This window comes from Tricharina praecox (genome assembly GCF_024521635.1).
Source record: "Tricharina praecox strain CBS 144465 chromosome Unknown BZA05scaffold_3, whole genome shotgun sequence".
NCBI classification, from domain to species: Eukaryota; Fungi; Ascomycota; class Pezizomycetes; order Pezizales; family Pyronemataceae; genus Tricharina; species Tricharina praecox.
In genome coordinates, this window is record NW_026250405.1 from 1085715 (window position 1) to 1104555 (window position 18841).

At 55.4% G+C, this 18841-nt stretch overlaps 5 protein-coding genes and 1 non-coding gene across 6 annotated transcripts; 4 read left to right on the top strand and 2 right to left on the bottom strand.

Annotated features, from left to right (window-relative positions):
* Positions 1 to 3019: 3019 nt before the first annotated feature.
* BZA05DRAFT_165470 (fungal-specific transcription factor domain-containing protein) lies at positions 3020 to 5797 on the bottom strand. The gene is made up of 3 exons (XM_051479132.1): positions 5386 to 5797; positions 3905 to 5260; positions 3020 to 3768 (listed from the first exon to the last, which is right to left on the bottom strand). Exons 1-3 carry the CDS (start codon positions 5652 to 5654, stop codon positions 3102 to 3104), a joined length of 2292 nt encoding a protein of 763 aa, XP_051343040.1. The 5' UTR covers positions 5655 to 5797; the 3' UTR covers positions 3020 to 3101.
* Positions 5798 to 10087: 4290 nt separating this feature from the next.
* Positions 10088 to 11828, top strand: BZA05DRAFT_387166 (RmlC-like cupin domain-containing protein). The gene is made up of 3 exons (XM_051482549.1): positions 10088 to 10365; positions 10420 to 11183; positions 11236 to 11828. The coding sequence occupies exons 1-3, from the start codon at positions 10219 to 10221 to the stop codon at positions 11633 to 11635; spliced, it is 1311 nt and encodes a 436-aa protein (XP_051343041.1). The 5' UTR covers positions 10088 to 10218; the 3' UTR covers positions 11636 to 11828.
* BZA05DRAFT_368378 (uncharacterized protein) lies at positions 11828 to 13694 on the top strand. The gene is made up of 4 exons (XM_051481584.1): positions 11828 to 12304; positions 12364 to 13211; positions 13306 to 13403; positions 13498 to 13694. Exons 1-4 carry the CDS (start codon positions 12187 to 12189, stop codon positions 13625 to 13627), a joined length of 1194 nt encoding a protein of 397 aa, XP_051343042.1. The 5' UTR covers positions 11828 to 12186; the 3' UTR covers positions 13628 to 13694.
* Positions 13695 to 13755: 61 nt separating this feature from the next.
* Positions 13756 to 13851, top strand: BZA05DRAFT_t37. The gene has a single exon. It is a non-coding gene; the product is annotated as a tRNA-Gln (tRNA).
* A 2930-nt stretch (positions 13852 to 16781) lies between these two features.
* BZA05DRAFT_165523 (uncharacterized protein) lies at positions 16782 to 17777 on the bottom strand. Its single transcript, XM_051479133.1, has one exon. The coding sequence runs from the start codon at positions 17536 to 17538 to the stop codon at positions 16954 to 16956; it is 585 nt and encodes a 194-aa protein (XP_051343043.1). The 5' UTR covers positions 17539 to 17777; the 3' UTR covers positions 16782 to 16953.
* BZA05DRAFT_165578 (uncharacterized protein) lies at positions 17777 to 18679 on the top strand. The gene has a single exon (XM_051479137.1). The coding sequence runs from the start codon at positions 18016 to 18018 to the stop codon at positions 18553 to 18555; it is 540 nt and encodes a 179-aa protein (XP_051343044.1). The 5' UTR covers positions 17777 to 18015; the 3' UTR covers positions 18556 to 18679.
* Positions 18680 to 18841: the final 162 nt, after the last annotated feature.

Sequence of the window (18841 nt, forward strand, 5' to 3'; positions counted from 1 at the left end):
GGCTGACTATTCCAGCTGATGGCTCGTTCTTGAAGTCTCTTATCCCTTACGATAATAGCGAGCTCATAGCCGAGGGCGTATATATAATCACCAAAAGCTTCGTTATTGTCCATAAGCACCTGAATATTGGTCTTCTGGGTGGTATTCCCGCTCTTATGGGCTACAACTAGACTGACCCGGGGCTCTTGCTACATACCGCCATACCAATCTATGACACATTAGAGTTTAATAGCATAAAACTTCTAGATATAAGAAGACAGAGAACCAGCAGAAAAAAAATCGTACAGCATTTTTCCCAGCCGGTGCTCAGTCAGCTGAGTGGTATTCTATGAACCTCCATGTTGAACTGCGAGAAATCACAGACATCGTAACTACTGGGGCTCATTGCCTAGTAGGCATCACTCTAACAAACAGCGCGAATGTATTATATAAAGATGCGCCCCTGACATTCTCGCGGCGAGTCTTATCTTCACCCCGTATCTGGCCTGTCACTCGGCGGCTCCCCTATCCGTCGCGCCCTTCGATACAGAAAACACCAACTACTTACGTCAAGCACAGCATCACGATTCACACCTTTACGTACACGACTTCACTACAATCGACAGTAAGAATCAGTACGCTATCCAGCATATACCCACAGTAGCAAAAAAAAAGGGACGTTTGTCGGGACCGGAGTGTTACTCGACCTAGGTATGAAATTCCCGCAACGCTTGGGTATTCTGATAGGATACCGCGCTCAACGGAATGCAGATCTAAACGAATGCGTCATATCTGAACTCCAGTCGCCTTACTAGAGCTGTGACACTACGTAACTTCTTTTTTTTACACTGCGCATTTCGGTATCGGAAATGCTTGTGATAAATTCCTGATTGTATGACTACGCGAACCTCCCTAAATGCTGGTGCTGCCATTTTGTTTCGGCAACGATCCATCACTGTTATATTGTGAAGACGACGGATTTTTGTTTTTGCAAGAACACCGGTTCCGCACCATGCCGAGTGATCGCCAGACGCACGCTTTGCCCCAGATCCATACGGTACTAGTAGAGCCTGGACTCAGCACGATAAGCGAAGCGTACTGGCGGCTATATATATGCTAGGTAACTACATCCCAGTATCACACGCGATTGCCTGGCTAATGATTTTCCCCCGTCCCCCCTCTCCCGCTTCTCGGCGAGCCGGTGAGTCGGAGGGGGTATCTAAATTCGGAGGACCCAGACGGACGAGGACGGAGACGGAGACGGAGACAACCCGGTGGATGGGATGGACAACGAGGAGCCATCACAGCTTGGAATGGAGGGAGTCATCGCGGCTCAGAATGGACGCCTGTACTCTGTGTAGGAGGGGCGAGGGAGTACCTACCAAGTGCAGTGAGGCTGAAGGCGGGGGGGGGCTATGTTGATTGCACTGTCTTTGGGGCGGGCCGGGCCGGGGAAAGTAGCGTGCCCAGTGGCGACATCAAGCGGACCTGGCTGGAGGGGTATGTACCTTGGCAGTGGGCAGTGGGCAGTGGGCAGTGGGCAGTACCTATGTGTGCATATTGCCATCATGCAGCAGTCGATGTTCAATGAAGAAACGAATAATGGGAAGCGTGGGGAAGCGGGGGAGACGAGGGAAGCGGGGGACGGGGGGACGGAGGGGGATGGGGATTGAAAGCTGATCATGGTGAATGCCATGCCATGCCGTGCTATGCTATGCCGTGCTATGCTATGCTATGCTATGCTATGCTATGGCTGGGATGGGCTGGGCTGATCACGGCTGATCATGGCTGGGCTGGCTGAGTTGATCATGGCAGGGTTTGCTGCTGCCAACTGTACCTAGGCACCACATATTACATGCCCACCGGACCTGATCTCTGGCTACATACATATTCACACCAGCCGGATTAGCGGAAGCGTTTACTTGGTTACCGTATATTTATGAGTGCACTGCAAGTCTGCAACCCATCCACGATGAATCATGATTCCGTGAAAAGGAGAAACAAAGCACCCGCCCTTCAGGCTTCTGGCCCCCTTGTGAGTCGAAACCTGGGGGATATCGGCTGAGAAATAGCCGCTTACCGGCAAGGCCAGGCAGAGATCGTGATCCACTTTTCCCCCTAACACCGACCACCGACCACACCGACCAGCGGTACCGTATTGAGTACCGTGTATTTACCCTTTTCAGTTTTGTGGGGAAGACACAATTAATAGTGTGCATTTGTTTATTTGCTAAGGCTCCTGCCCAACCGTGAGTTGATTGGTGCGTAATTCGAACCGGCATTTATTCGAATTTCGAATCCCTGCATTCTCGGAACTCCAGAGTCTAGGTACTGAGGAGGCTACGGTATGGTATGGTATGGTATGGTAGCATTTGTATGTAAGTATGGTACGGTGGAGTGTGGAGTGGAGTGGAGTGGGGTGGAGTGGAATAGAGTGCTTACATACATACATAGGTAGACCATGGTTCGCAATCTCCCCGCTCGCCCGCTCGTTCACTCGTACGTGAGTGGTGTTGCGGATGCCCCAGGCACCATATGCATACTAAGCATTCGTGATTGCCCCCCCCCCCGCAATAACTAACTATAGGTCCAATCGTCCCCGCACGTACGCTTCACATGGCCGGGGCAGCCGATGCCTAGTGTTCCACACGGCCCCCGCCGAACCATCCGTCTCGATCGTGGAAAGGTACCGTAGCCGCCTAACCAAATTCCTCATCCTCGTCCTGTCTTGGGCACCAGTGACCCACATCCGTACTGCGCAGGTAGTTCTAGATTTCTGGAAGTATGTTTGCCCTCCGACTGCAAGACCAGTAATTCAGAAATCGAGTGCTATTCCATGAACTGCAGTGTGATATACGAAATACTGTGGTATATATAATTCATCCTCGCCAACAGACAAACAAAAATAATAACACTATATACGCCATGCCATGCCATGCCATGCCATGCCACGCGCATGCCCTGTTCCCAAGCCAATCCAGATGCCCCGCATTACTCCCCCTGATAGCTTTCCCGTTAAAAACAAAAACATAATGGTATCGATCCAACTCCCAAAGCAAAGCAAAGCAAAGCACAACGGCCACCGTGAACAAACAGATAACACAAAAGGAAAAAACACAAAATCAAACAACCTGAAACAGCCAATCCGCCTCTTCCCCGGCTTGCGGACCGACCCACTGTCCGACGCCCTCACGACCTATGGGGGCATCACCCGACACCCTCGGGAAGTTGAACCACGAAAACACATCGACGAGGTCGCCCTGCATATCGCCGCTTCCGACAGGCGTGTGCATATCCAGTCCGAGTGGCATAGCGGCCTGCTGCTGCTGGAGGCGTGGATCCGGCTGGCGCGAGATCATCACGTCGACCGAGTACGCCGTCATGCGCATGTCGCTTAGGATCTCGACGCAGCTGCGGTCCTGGCCCTCGCCCTTGTGCCCGCCCAGCATGAGCTCGTCCAATACTCGCTCGATGATCCCGCCGTACCGGCTCGCGACCTGCCATATTTTGCCTGCTTCGCGCAGGGCGTCGAGGAAGAGCCGGACATCGGGGATCTCGCCGCTCTCGGCGGTCGAGGCGTGGACGAGGAGGAGCCGTGTGGCGACCCAGACTGCGAAGGGGAAGGTCGGCCCTAAAAGCGGGATCAGGTTTTGGGCGAGCACGAGTCGCGTGATGGCCGCGATATTTTCGACGGCTGATAGGCAGCGTTGCGATGCGCTGTAGCTGGGGCCGAAGATGGAGGAGCGGGTGGTGGGGTAGGCGGCTGCGGAGTGAAGACGGATTACTGCGCTGTAGGTGGGAAGGGGATGTTAGCGGGAGGGTGGTGAGAAATGGGATGGGGGGTGGGGAGTGGTGGGTGAGTGTGGTGGTGGGGGTGGTGGTTGTAGGGGGTGGTAATGGTGGTGGTGGTAGTGGGGGAACGAACGTATTGTAGTATGCATGTAGCATGACCCAGCTCGGGTCTACAGCGCCACCGCCCATGTTGAGAGCGCGCGTCAGGTTGCCAAACGACATTGGAAGCGAGTATTTCCACGACGTGAGCGCCTTGTCGAGGGTGCGGTACTTTAGCTGCCACGCCTCGACGTCGGAGAGGACATTGATATCGACCGTCTCGCGCAGGAATCGGTGGATCCGTCCGAGGATGCCGACGACCTCTATCTGATGGCTGAAGGCCGAGAGCGACTCGACGTTGTTGACGGATTGTGTCGGTTTCTTGGCCGGTATCTGGAACCACCGCGTCTGCGTGGGCTGGTTGCGGTCCCACAGGCTGTCGCGGCAAGGCAGCTGGCGCTCGACTTCGGTCTCGTCCAGGGTCAGGTCCAGCGACGTGCCTAGGGACGTGATGACGTCGAGGAGATAGATGACCCAGAACAGTCGCCGTCGGCCCTCCTCCTCGATCCAATCGCTGCTTTCCGGAAGCGCACGCACGCCCATGGTGCTGATCTGCGGGAGCACCTCCTTCGCGGGCTCGAGTGCCAGCCCCAAGTGCAATGCCATGCGGGTGGTGAGGGCGAGGAGCCCCCATCCGCTCGGCCCGTTAGTGGAGCCCACGACGTCCAACACCAGGATCGAGATGGCACGCAGCGACTCGACGGATGGAGTCTCGAGCGCGAAGAAGATGACTTTGCGCTTTGCGACTTGCCGGAAGTTGGTCTTCCATTGCTCCGTCAGGCGCGGGTCGTTGCTGAACCGCAGTGCGGCGGCGACAATGGCGTGCATCAAGATTACGTTTGCGGGGCCGACCTCGGTTGGCCGCCTCTGGAAGAGGCTATCGAGCAATGTCTGCCTGTGAAGTATGGGACATGTGGGATGCACGTGGTGGAAGAAGGCATCGATCAGTGTGCACAGGATGTCATCGGTCGGCAAGTCAGGGTCGAACGAGTGGGAAGTGGACAGATCCGCCATCTGGCGCGACGCGATGTCGGAGGTGGGCGGGAACGGGAGCTGGGGGGCGGGCGGTGTGTGGGACTGGTTAGACGCCGTTGACGGCGAGGGAAAGTGGTGCGCTGCTGCGGCATTGTGGTTATGATTGCTCTGCTGATGCTGCTGCTGCTGTTGTTGTTGCTGCGTAGCGTGCAAGTGGGATTCCAGCAGTCGCGAATGCGTCACCAGCATGGCCTCGACTCTATCGAGACGCTCTTCGAGCTCGCGCCCGATTCCGGCCCGGAGTCCGGGCTTTTTTTTTTGGCGATAGATACATTCCTGACCGTTGCGACTGCACCATCCGCAACTCGGCTGGGACCGGTCACACTTGACCTTCCGTTGTTTGCACGTCTCACACCTGATTGGTTTTCCCACCCCTTGTCAGCCGAGCGCCACCGACACGCCGCCGACGCCGCCGCCGCCGGAAGGCAGCAGCAGCAGCAGCGGTTTTTTTCTACGCTCTAAGGGCGGGGGACGACTCACGAAGAAATTCCGTCCATCTTGCGTCGCTTGCGCGCCTGCCCATCTTCATCGCCGTTCGCCTCACGCGAGTGCTTGAGGTCTTCTTCGGACGAGTTGCCGTTGTCGCTACGCCCACCGTTGGTGACAGTCGACTGTCGTCGCTGCGATTGCTGCTGCTGTTGCTGCTGTTGCTGAAGCATTGTATTCGGCGTCGGTGGTGGCGCCAGTACTGGCGACTGCGTGTGGTGATGTATGTGTGCCTGGGCAGGAGTGGTTACTGGTGAAGCCATCGCTGAAAAGCGTGGTGGTGATGGTGCTGGTGGTGGTGATGCTGGTGGTGGTAGTGGTAATGGTGGTGGTAGTGGTAACGGTGGTAGCGGTAGTGGTAGTGGCTTTACTTGCGAGTCGGATCCAGGGAGAGGGAAGCAAGCAGCAGCAGACACGAGTTGGGGAAGTCCGGGGATGGGGGTTCTACCTATATCCACTCTGGTATGTGGGGTAATCGGCACCAAAAGGAAAGGCCCTTGGTCTGGTCCGGCAACGCGTATGGCAGGGAGGGAGGTTGCCAGGGAGGTGGTTAGCCAGAGCCAGCCAGCCAGCCAGCCTTACTTACTCGCATGCTCGACTCGCCTCGACTGGACTCGACTCGCATGGCCATTTCCACACTACGGTAGTTGGTCAGTTCCTTACTTTCTTCTTCTTCATGATCGTCATCATCTTCTTCTTCTTCGTTGTCTTCTTCGTTCTCTTTTCCAGGGTTGTGTGTGGAGTATGGTGATGATGCCCATTGCCCATGGCCATTGCCCATGCCCACAACCCTCCCCCTACCTTCCCAGCGCCGATGGCCATGATCCTTTTATTATTCTTACCAATAGAATAGATGCATTTCGCCGCGTCGTCGCCGGCGCTTGGGGTTTGCGTCTGGTCCCATCCCCATCCATCCCCATCCATCCGCTTGGCAGTCGCAGTCCCAGTTGCAGTCCCAGTCCCAGTTCTCGTCACAGTCCCAGGCCCAGTCGCCGTAGAGTGTCTATCTACGAAAGTACTTCCTTATGACTTCCTCACTTACACCTACTTACCTAGGAGTACCAAGCCCATACTATATCTACAGCTAGAATACCTACTCTACTCTGCTATCTCGCCAGTTTACTTTTCCTTGGATTCTGGTTCGCCTCCCATTCGACATTCCCCTTTCCCCTTCCCCTCATCACCATTCTCGCTTCCACACTGGGAGCCTGGGGGCGCATTCACTTTGCCCATCCATCCATTCACCACGCCCTCGGGTGCTGGCCTTACGCACATACATAGCAGGAAGGAAGAAGGAAGGGGGGGAAGACAACCGCACGTTATTCGGATCAATTCGCGTCGGCTCCCCACATTTTTCTTTCGCACCCATGCACGCAGTAACTACGCAGCACGCTGGAACCTTGGATATTAGCCGAGAACCGTTAGTTGCTAGCATACTCTGTTTACTCGATTCCCCCTCCGACGGGGGCACGGTAGGGGTGAGTCGGATAAATCCTGCATGAGAAAGGAACGAACGAACTGGCTCCCCCTCCCTCACATGGGGGACATGGGCTGCAACTGCACCCCAACGGTTCTTCCCCAGAGAGAGACAGAGAGAGAGGGAGTGCCTGCTGTGCCTGCTGTGTGTGTGTGGGTGACGGAGTTGAGAGCGTTAGTTAGTTGGCCTCCCTCCTCCTCCTCCTCTGCAAACGAGGTTGCCAGTGGCTCACTAGCTCTGGGGGGGGGTTTCTGCTTGTTTTTTTCTTTTTCCCTTTCGTTTTTCCTTTATTTCCCCGTGCGGGGGTGGGGGTATGACGGACCGGCGCGAGCTTGCGGAGGACGGGGGACGGGGGATCAGGCCGATCGGATCGGTTGACGAGGGGGAGGATGGGGAGGAGGAGATGGAGGAGGAGGAGAAGGCCAGGCCCGCAGCTTGGTGATCACGATGGACTATGATTGAAGTGTGGATGGAGTAGAGTGGAGTAGAGTGGAGTAACTAGAGTAGGGAAACACCTTCGTCGACCGCCGGTTTTTGGTTACAGCCAAGCGAGTAAGTACAGTAGGCAGAGTATCTATAGTTATAACTCATGGCCACGAACTGGAAAGTAGAGTCGAGTATAGACATACGAGAGAAGCTCAGCGCTGAAATCGGCCAGCACAGACCCGCTGTTTCAAATCGAACAATAGGGAGGGTACTCTATGTACGCACATATTCGTATATTATGGGAGGTGAGAGTGAGAGTTGAGGCTTCGGGGGAAGGGGTGGGGTGCTGATGGAGTGCTGATGGAGTGCTGATGGAGTGCTGATGGAGTGCTGATGGGGGGAAGGGCCTGGGGGGAAGGGCCTGGGGGGAACTTGGAAATGGACTTGGAAGGGGGGGACGGGGGACGGACAACCAACTCGCTTACAATGATGAGTTGGCCCAGACGAGACGGACCAGCTACAGGCTACAGCTGCAATACCGAGGATGAGAAAAAGAAAAAGATGCGTGCGGAGAAGCGTTGTTCGTGGGGCTGGGGGAGGATCGGGAGGAGAATCAGGGGCGGAGGAGGGGGATGACTATAAGGATGAGTATGGGGATGAGGACAAGGACGAGCAGTAGTAGAAGGACGACGACGAGAAAAAGGAACGGCACAGGTATTTCACAACTCCCGTCAAACAATGGAGCTCTAGTTTCCGATACGGTGCAAAAAAAGCCACCGTCGGAGCAGAGCAGATTCAGGATAGATGTGCGTGCTTGCTCGCACGAAAGCAAGAAAAAAAAACGCAGGAACGCCGTCCCGCCGTACCTATTCCCCTCCCCTCCACGCAGCATAGCATGCGGACCTGGCACATCTCGCAGTTTATATTGAGTCGTGGGCCACCATCCTGTGCTCCGTCGCGGAGGAAAGCCTCCGCGTCCCCGTCCCCAGCCCCCGTTCCTCTAGCGATGGGTTGCTGGCAGTCACGCCGGCCTTCCGCATCCAGCGCCGGCGCGGAAAAACTATTGATCCGCCCCCCGCCGTGTGTGCCCACCGCGCAACGACTCAGCGAGTAGGGATGGCGCCGCGCCGGAATGCGCTGCAGAAACTAGTGTGGGTGCCTGGGTGCGTGCAAGCATGAGGTTCCGGTTCCGCCTGGAGTGGTTTCTCCAGAGATTTTCAGGAGTGGGTCAGATTCCGGAGTAGAGTATTAGAGCGGGTACTATTACTCTGGGTAGTTTGGGGTCGGCGCAAGAAAAAAATACGACGATGACCCGCACACCACCACCATCATCACGACCGTGAGATCGATGGCCGTGGAAAGTAAGCAAAGGCTCGTCACCAGAAGCCCCCTTCCCCTCTTCCCTCCACCCGCACTTGCCCAGGCCTTTTGGATTGCTTGCATGCAGCACGAGAACCAGACACCGGAGTCCCCTCCTCCCCTCTCCTCTGCCCTCCCCCATTGCTAGCGAATGGGAACACCGTGGAACTATGTATGTACCTCCAGTGTGGTGAGCCATCTAGTTTTATACATACACACATACACACATACACACATACACACATACATAGACGCATACATACGAGCCTACCTCACCCCGTTCACGGGGGCGGGGGCGGGGGGGTGGTGGACTCTGGAGCGGTGGGGAAACGAAGGACGGCGCTACCCCGCAATGGATTGCCCCGGGATTTTAGGCGGTCTTGAGAAGCGAACTCCGGACAAACTGTAGGCCTCCTTTGCGACTAGGCTAACTATGTGGGTAACCAAGTACATCCTGCGTACATGCGGAAAAAGGGATGTCCATCTAGATATCTAGAGTACATAGAGTATTGTACACGTGCTATGTAACTTGCTAGGCCGACCTATGTATGGGCGGCACGCGCGGTGAGGATGGGGATGGGGATGCTAGATGCCGAGAGAAAGAAGGAGAGGATCCGGACAGCTCGACTTGACTGGACACGACTCAAAAACCACCCAGGATTAGGGACCTACATATTCCTCGAACTTACGCATGTAAGTTTCTTTCTTTCTTTCTTTCTTTCTTTCTTTCCATTCCTTTCCCTTCCTTCCTTCCTTCCTTCCACTTGACCGGTTCGTAACTCCTTATTCCCGTTAACCTGCTTGTTCCTAGCTGCTTCTAGTCTGTAGAGTGCTCGCGAGTCGCTCCTGAAGGAAGGGAACCGGGGGACGGCCGGGGGGGGGGGGCTGGGGCCTGCGGCGCACGATCGAAATGCCTCTATTTTGGTAGGCAGTAATCCTTCAGACTCAGACACCCCTCGTCCGTCGTATGTGTATATGCGTACCGTATGCGATGTGCATTGGTGGTCGGTCTCAGGCTATGATACTCTGAGTCTTGTCTTAGAGTGTATTTGTGCTTGTCGAGTGGTACACAAGCGTAGTAGAATAGAGTAGAATAGAGTAGATGTATGGCTTCGCTCTCGGCTACAGCCGGCAGCGGCAGCATGTGAAACTGCCGTGTTCAGTACCGAAAGGCGGGTGAGAAACTGTGCATGGCTCGTCGGATCGAGCTTCGAATCGTGTGGAATAATCATGATTAGTATGGGTGCTCTGGCTAATGGCCATCCCTTACCTATCGTGGTATCACAGCTCATATTCACCTCGAGCCGGCGGTAACGTTGAACGTTGTACATAGAGCACCGTATGTAGTCCATCGCTGCGCTTGCGCTTCCGGCGCTGATCATTTCCGCCCAGCGTGGCACGAACCCGAGCGAGCGACGTCACCATTCCGTGATTCTTGACGTCACTCGCACCCCCCCCCCACCATACCATCAAAATGAAATGGAGACGGTGGGAGATTATCATCTCACATCCTATCAATCACGACGAGACCAAAGCACAAATATACACACACACAGATACTCGGCATGCCTTCTACTTCCAGCTTCATCCGCCTCAGCCCTTTCGTACAGCCTTCGCCGTACGGCAAGAAGGGCTCCAAATCTGTTGCTGCGAGATTCGCGACTGCGACTAGAAAGGACTTCAAGATCGATGAGGAACAGCCTTATGGCGAGGTTCGCCCCCATCTCGTATGAGGCAAGAGCTTGAGACGGTACTGATCCGAGTAGATGTGGATGGGCGACCACCCGAACGGAATGGCGCACACGCTGGACGGCCAATCACTCGGGTCGCTGATTGAATCCGCCCCAGAGGAATACCTGACATCCGCGGTCTACAAGCGCTTCAACAGCGACCCGCACCTCCCGTTCCTCTTCAAAATCCTCAGTTTCGATAAAGCGCTGCCATTGCAGGCGCACCCTGACCGGGCGCTCGCAAAGCGGCTGATGGCCAAAGAGAAGGCCGCGACAGGCAAAAACGAGACATTCGTGGACCCGAACCACAAGCCGGAGGTAGCGGTGACGATCTCGGACGTGTTCGAGGGGTTCGTGGGGTTCCGGCCCATCCACGAGATCAAAGTGTTCCTGAAAGTCGTGCCGGAGCTGCGGAAGCTGCAGTCCGACCACGAAACCGTCGAGGCGTTCCTTGCCGCCCCCGACGACTCCAAGGACGCGCAGAGCCTGCTCAAGACTATGTTCGCCGAACTCCTGGCTTCAACGCACACGGAGATCCGTGCGTGCTCCCAGCAGTTGCTGACGCATGTCGAGCGCGACGCCGACGATGCCATAGGCGATCTGGGACGGAAGCAGGGCCTCGCCCGCGTCATCCGTAAGGTCCTCTCGGACTATCCTGAAGACGTCGGGATGTTCGCCGCGGTGTTCTTCATGAACTATGTCGTGCTGCATAAGGGCGAGGGGATCGCGGTGCCGGCGAACTGCATCCATGCATACCTCGAGGGCGATATCATCGAGTGCATGGCGTGGTCGGATAACATGGTAGGCGACTACACCTATGGGGGGCGGGACGACTGAGCTGACCGGTGAATGGATTGCGTGCGGACTCGGAGCTCCCGAGGAGCAGAACGACGCTCGCGTATTCGTCGATATGCTCCGGTATGAAGCGTCGGAGTCGAAAAAGCTGGAGTTGAAGCACGAGAAGTGGAATAAGTCGGACAATGCAAAGACGCAGATCTTTTACGCGCCGATGGCCGAGTTCGACCTCCTCAACACCAAGCTCGACGCGGGGGAGCAAGAAGTGGTCGATAAGGGAATCGATGGACCGGCGGTCTTTGTGGTCACGCAGGGAGTGGTCACGCTGTGTCGTTCGGATGGAAAAGAGGAGGAGAATCTGCAGCAGGGACAGGTGGTTTTCATCAAGCCTGGGACGGGATTCAAATTTAAAGCGGAGAATAAGGCGGAGGTCTGGGGATCTTTTGTGGAAGGTTAGGCGCGAGGCAATGGGCATTGGGCATTCCGTTTGATTGAATTCAATCATGCACGTTTATGAATCATGTGTGCTCAGTAACTACCTGGCGAACATGCGTATCATACCAACATCATGATTCGGCACGCCACCTTCATTATGTGCCTTTCGATATCACGGTACATAGAGTGGGACAGAGTAGGTACATGCGTTCAGGCAATAAACAGCCTCGGTCATGGCCGTTGCAGGTATGTAACAATCCACGCTTCCGACTGTCCAACAAAGGAAACTAGGTTGCGGAAGTCGCGTCTATTAATAGCATAATCACTATCGCGATATTGCTTCAGCACGAGAATCACCGCAGCGCATCGAGGATCACCCGCGTTTTTACACTTTTTTGAGTTCAAACCTGACAGCAGTACGGTACTCAGGTAAAGGCAGGGTCGATTAAAGGATCACGGAACAGAAGTGGCAGGAGCGAATGAGATCGCCGATACCACAGTGGTTCGACTGTTGTAACTTATAACTTGGAGTCAAATCGCCGTGATTTCATCCCACCATCGAGACCCGCCGCCATGTATTCGCTTTCAAAATCGCTCCTGCTGTTGATATCCTCCAGTCTCTGCCTTTCCAGCGCGCTCGTGATCGACAAATTTGCGGCCGAGGACTCAAATGCACTCGGGAACTGGCATGGTATGTATACCTATAGCCCCTTCGTTCATGGAACCAACTGTCTCACCGAGGCAAATCAGGCTGCGACGAGGGCGACGGGATAACCTGCACCTGGCTCACGAACGGCCTCCGCATCCAATCGACCGACACGGACTACAGCTTCTACACGCAGCTCAACAACGGCTGCCAGGACATCACCAGTCTTAGCTCCCAGTATCTCCACGTGAAGCTGTCGGGCAGCACAGCCTTCTCCATTGCCCTGCAGCAGAACAATCCGCAATGCGACGAGGCTGTGGCGCCGTATCCAGAGACGTGGGACATCGTGTATGCCGCCGACTACGCGGTCAGCGGCGAGATCTACGTCCCGCTGAGCCACTTCAACATCAACAAAGCGCGTGCCGTCGGCTTCGCGTTCAAGGCATTCCGGTCCACCGCCACGACAACGCTCACTCTCGTCGAATTGGTCGCAAGCCTCCCCTCCGGGCGAACAGTGCCGGCGAAGAAGGCCACCGGCTCGCTGGTCTTCCAATGCACCCGCCCCAACAGCATCGCCTTCGGCATCGACGACGGCGTGCCAGAGCTAGCGCAGCAGACGATGAAGATCATCGCGGACGCGGGCATCAAAGTGACTTTCTTCACGGTGGGCTCGGCTCTGTACGACTCGTCGGGGAACTTCACGGCGGTGTACAAGGAGGCGCTCGCGCGCGGGCACCAGGTGGCGCTGCACTCGATGACGCACCCGAAGATCGAGGGGCTCGCCAGCGTGGCGCTGATTGATGCCGAGTTTCAGCAGTCCATCGCCGCGCTAAAGGATAAGCTCGGGGTCACCACCAAGTATTTCCGTGCGCCGTATGGAACTGATGGCGCGCTCACTCGCCAGCGCTTCGAGGCCGCTGTCGTCGGCGGCGGGAGTAGGATCATCAACTGGGTATGTCAGCTCCTTCCGGCCGGGGAACTGCCGAGTCCCATTGGCGCTACTGTAGAGGAGTCGACTGACCATCGGTGATTACTTACATATGTAGAGCATCGATATTGAAGACTGGCTCTGGGGAACTAGCAGTACTCCGGCGAAGCAGGTGGACGCGGTAACGAGGGATATCGCCAAAGGAGGCAATCTTTTGTACGATCACTCCCGACCCCCCTCTTCCCTTCCCGGTTCATCCGGTGAAAAGGTACCTACATGAAAGCGCATTGCTGATGAATGATGTCCGCAGCGTCGCTCATTACTTGTATCCCAGCACCGTGCAGTACTTGCCAGAGTTCATCCGGCTCGCCAAGGCCACGGGAAAACAGATCATGCGCGTCGATCAGTGCTTGGAGGATCCCGATGCGCCGCCTTTGTAAATTAACTAGTGGGAAGGGGCGGGATCGGTGATGTTTTTAAGATATATAATGTGGATCGTGGTACGCTAGTTTATTTTGAAGGCAGCATCTTACTTCAGATCCTGTAATTGTGCCTTCGCCAAACACCGGGTCACATGGTGTAATGGTTAGCACATAGGATTTTGACTTGGTTTCGGCCTTTTCAGAATCTTCCTGGGATCTGGGTTCGATTCCCAGTGAGACCTTCGTTTTGTTCTTTTTATTCTTTGTTTCTTTTCTTTTCGAATCTTGTGAAGTGTCATTTTACTTGTCAGGGGTCGGCATTATCGTTGCAGCCTCCAATCTGTCGCGGTGTCTGATATTTATCGATTCCAGACGATTGCGTTGCATGCTATCTACCTATCTACTGGTTCAGCGACCACCGCGTGAATCTATAAGATGGCCGCGCCCCACCCATAGTTATGCACGGCGTCCGTCGTGCCGGATATGTTTACGTTTTGCCGTTCTGAATCTTTACGCGTAACCAAGTGAGTTCGTGAGCGAGCCCAGCACTTCCAATCTAATCTAAAGTATCGTTACTGATTCTTGGCGACCCAAGGCGAAGGGGAAGGGGAAGGAATGAAACGGTTCGAGCGGGGCTGTGCACAAGTAATTGTCTGTCGCCGGCTGCGACCGGATCTGCTTGGCCGGCCTCCCAGCCAGCCAGCCAGCCGCGCGCCCGCGCGCCCCGCCCAGCCTTATTTCCGTGTCTTGACTCTGGGTAGTGCCGGTGCCAGTGTGAATGTGCCATGTCGCGTCGGATATTTGAATTTGGGGCGCACACTGTTACATACCGGCACCGGCACCGGGTGCTCGGCTGCCGACGCCGGGCGGTGAGGCGACGGAGAAGCATCGGACGGTTGGACGGTTGGACGGTCGGAAGGTCGGACGGGAGTTGCAGCATGCGAGGGGTTTCTACCTTTGAAGGAAGGGGAAACTGTGGGAACCGTGGGAAGGGGTTTTGCTTTCCTTCCCGCCGCGTGCAACGTGCGACGTGTGTATGTATGCACTCTAGAGTACGTGGAGTACGGTAGGCTTCCCGTTAAAAAGCAAGCATTCCCGATGCAGCCTTACAGTCCTCCCTTCGAGATGTCGAGATTCTAGAGCAGCGTTACCTACCAAGGTGTTTCTACTAACTACCGTACTGCATCTATCTATCGCTACTATCATATCTAGCCGCCTCGACCTCCAGGCTCCAGGCCTCCCCCCCTCATTCGAGCGCAGCTGCCAGCTGTGTACGACTCTACCAGTACTTACCTCATACTCTATTTCGAGCTCGCGAGCGAAGGCGTGCGACCGCCGACTGCTGCCTGACTCTGAGCTGTCTTCTGCCTTTTTTTTTTACTTCCTGAGGGCTTGGAAGTTGAGGGATCGCGAGCGGGGATTGGCCCAAGCGCCCAACCTTACGTTGATTCGGGCTTGGTGGCGCTTGCACTTTGGGAAAGTGGACCCTGAACCGGGGGAATCAGCGAGCGAGCCACAGGAGATCCTTCCACCCCCCGCCCAATCCAGGGGCCCGCCACAGATATTTCGGTATCAAGCTGCGACACTGGTGTGGATTTTTGAATGGAATCGCGCGATAGAGGTGTTTTGAATGAGGCGAAAGCGCGGCCGTTATTCGATACATATATGACGAGAGGCAGTGGCCATTGTCGTTGCCATTGAAGGGTTGCTTCTGGAGGTCCCATTCAACACGTTCATACGTTCACACGACCCCCCGTTCTTTGCGCTTTCACGGCTGTTCTCTTTCTTCTTTCTTCTTCTTCTTTTCTTCTTTTCTTCTTTCTTCTTTTCTTTTTTCTTTCTTCTTTCCTTCGTTCTCGACTCCCTCTGGAAGGCTCACGTCGTTGCAACATTCTCCCATTAGGTCAGGAACGTCAGCATCTTCGTTCTCACTCTCGCATTGGACAAGACTACTACCTATCATACCTCCTTGGGTATTTTTCCAGCAGCAGCGCCATAGTAGAGTGGATAGTCGTCGTTGTACGTCATCACTTGTGCATAAGCCGCCGCCGCCGTGCGGATTACACGCAGCTGCAGTGCCAAGCACGAAAGGCAGACCAAGTGAGTTCGTGAGCGAGCCCAGCACTTCCAATCTAATCTAAAGTATCGTTACTGATTCTTGGCGACCCAAGGCGAAGGGGAAGGGGAAGGAATGAAACGGTTCGAGCGGGGCTGTGCACAAGTAATTGTCTGTCGCCGGCTGCGACCGGATCTGCTTGGCCGGCCTCCCAGCCAGCCAGCCAGCCGCGCGCCCGCGCGCCCCGCCCAGCCTTATTTCCGTGTCTTGACTCTGGGTAGTGCCGGTGCCAGTGTGAATGTGCCATGTCGCGTCGGATATTTGAATTTGGGGCGCACACTGTTACATACCGGCACCGGCACCGGGTGCTCGGCTGCCGACGCCGGGCGGTGAGGCGACGGAGAAGCATCGGACGGTTGGACGGTTGGACGGTCGGAAGGTCGGACGGGAGTTGCAGCATGCGAGGGGTTTCTACCTTTGAAGGAAGGGGAAACTGTGGGAACCGTGGGAAGGGGTTTTGCTTTCCTTCCGCCGCGTGCAACGTGCGACGTGTGTATGTATGCACTCTAGAGTACGTGGAGTACGGTAGGCTTCCCGTTAAAAAGCAAGCATTCCCGATGCAGCCTTACAGTCCTCCCTTCGAGATGTCGAGATTCTAGAGCAGCGTTACCTACCAAGGTGTTTCTACTAACTACCGTACTGCATCTATCTATCGCTACTATCATATCTAGCCGCCTCGACCTCCAGGCTCCAGGCCTCCCCCCCTCATTCGAGCGCAGCTGCCAGCTGTGTACGACTCTACCAGTACTTACCTCATACTCTATTTCGAGCTCGCGAGCGAAGGCGTGCGACCGCCGACTGCTGCCTGACTCTGAGCTGTCTTCTGCCTTTTTTTTTTTACTTCCTGAGGGCTTGGAAGTTGAGGGATCGCGAGCGGGGATTGGCCCAAGCGCCCAACCTTACGTTGATTCGGGCTTGGTGGCGCTTGCACTTTGGGAAAGTGGACCCTGAACCGGGGGAATCAGCGAGCGAGCCACAGGAGATCCTTCCACCCCCCGCCCAATCCAGGGGCCCGCCACAGATATTTCGGTATCAAGCTGCGACACTGGTGTGGATTTTTGAATGGAATCGCGCGATAGAGGTGTTTTGAATGAGGCGAAAGCGCGGCCGTTATTCGATACATATATGACGAGAGGCAGTGGCCATTGTCGTTGCCATTGAAGGGTTGCTTCTGGAGGTCCCATTCAACACGTTCATACGTTCACACGACCCCCCGTTCTTTGCGCTTTCACGGCTGTTCTCTTTTCTTCTTTTCTTCTTCTTTTCTTCTTTTCTTCTTTTCTTCTTTTCTTCTTTTCTTTTTCTTTTTCTTTCCTTCGTTCTCGACTCCCTCTGGAAGGCTCACGTCGTTGCAACATTCTCCCATTAGGTCAGGAACGTCAGCATCTTCGTTCTCACTCTCGCATTGGACAAGACTACTACCTATCATACCTCCTTGGGTATTTTTCCAGCAGCAGCGCCATAGTAGAGTGGATAGTCGTCGTTGTACGTCATCACTTGTGCATAAGCCGCCGCCGCCGTGCGGATTACACGCAGCTGCAGTGCCAAGCACGAAAGGCAGAAGGTGGAACGCAGCAAAAGAAGGCGCAAGAGAACGATACCTTCTTTGGTTGTTATTCTTCCCCGCATCCAAAGCATTTCCGTCCGTTCCGCTTCGCTTTCTGGGATTCAGAGCCCGCCCGCCGCGCCCCGCACCGCCCCGCTGGAATTCCGAGATTGCTGGCCATCTAACGGACGAGGTAGTTTGGGTCACGGACCCTGAGGTTAGACTTTCCGCTGGTGGGCTCAACCGTCGGAGCATGAGCATCAGCATCGGCCTACTTTCTATCCATCTTCTCTCGCTCTCTTTCCTTCTCTTTCCTTTTCTCTCGTTTCTTCCCTCTTCCCTTTTTACTCCTTCCCCCTCCTCCTCCCCTTGTTCTAGTCTTCTCGTCTTCTCGCCTTCTCGAGAAGCCTGGCACTAGACGTCTTGAGTGAACTCCACCTACGTCTCACTCCATCATCCACCGCCAATACTTGTCTACACGCCTGAAAACCTGCTCGAACGCCGAGTACACTACTCGCGCTAAGGATCGCCCCCTTCAAGCCACCGTACGAACCAAGACGTACCACCAACCAGCGCGCGGAGTCGATATAGTTATCCGTCTCGTCACATATACCCGTCTGACGACTCCTCTCGTCGTAGTGTTTATATAACCTTCTGCTTGTGCCCACCTCCCCGCAAAACCCCAACATCCCCAGCAGTACCGTAGACGACGACAGCTCTCGCGCAACCCCCCACCCACCCAATATGTCATCCACTCTCGTCAAGCGTTTGGCTCTCGAGACACAACCCCTCAGCAAGAGTGCCATAGGAGCCATCGCCGGAGCGGCGGTCTTCCTCGTCCTCTTCTTTATCGGCATCGGTGTCTTCCTGTGGTTTTATATCAAGTCGTCGAAAGTACCAGGCACGCCGCATGTTGGCTCGTTCGACGATTCCAAGGTCGACCTCGAAGCAGGCGCGAACGAGAAATCGTTCGTGCCTTCAACCCCGTCTTCGCTCGTGCCTTCGACTCCGTCCTCGCTCGTGCCGTCGACGATCGTCCCGCCTTCACCGGCCCCCGCGCCGGCGAAGCCGATGCCCGCCCATCTCAATCTCGTCGACGAGACACCGGAGTCCGCCAGTGCCAACAGAAATACCATAAGCACCACTGTCCCGCCGACGTCGTCCCGGAAAAGCCGACTGCAGGTTGACAGCCAGAAAGCGGCCGGATACGACTGGAACCGAACCAGCACCGTCAGCAGCAGCAGCCTTGAAATCCCTCCTACGCCAGGAAAGGACTTTGTTTAGGGCTGGCATACCGACCTACATACGGCATACATAGTGCACATGTTTTTGCTTGGGGGTTTTTGGGTACCTTTGTTGATTTTGCGGGAGTTGTACGGATATCGGATGTTGCGACAAGCCGGGGTTCAGGGGTCTAGGCTACTTAGGACCGCGCCGACCGGATGTAACGACCACCGAGATCGGTGGGGGCTGCAAGCACGACACACGACACAGCACCACCTCGACATGGAATACGTACGCTCGTCGCGCACATGGGCATCAAGAGAGAGAGCTCCACCCATCCCATCGG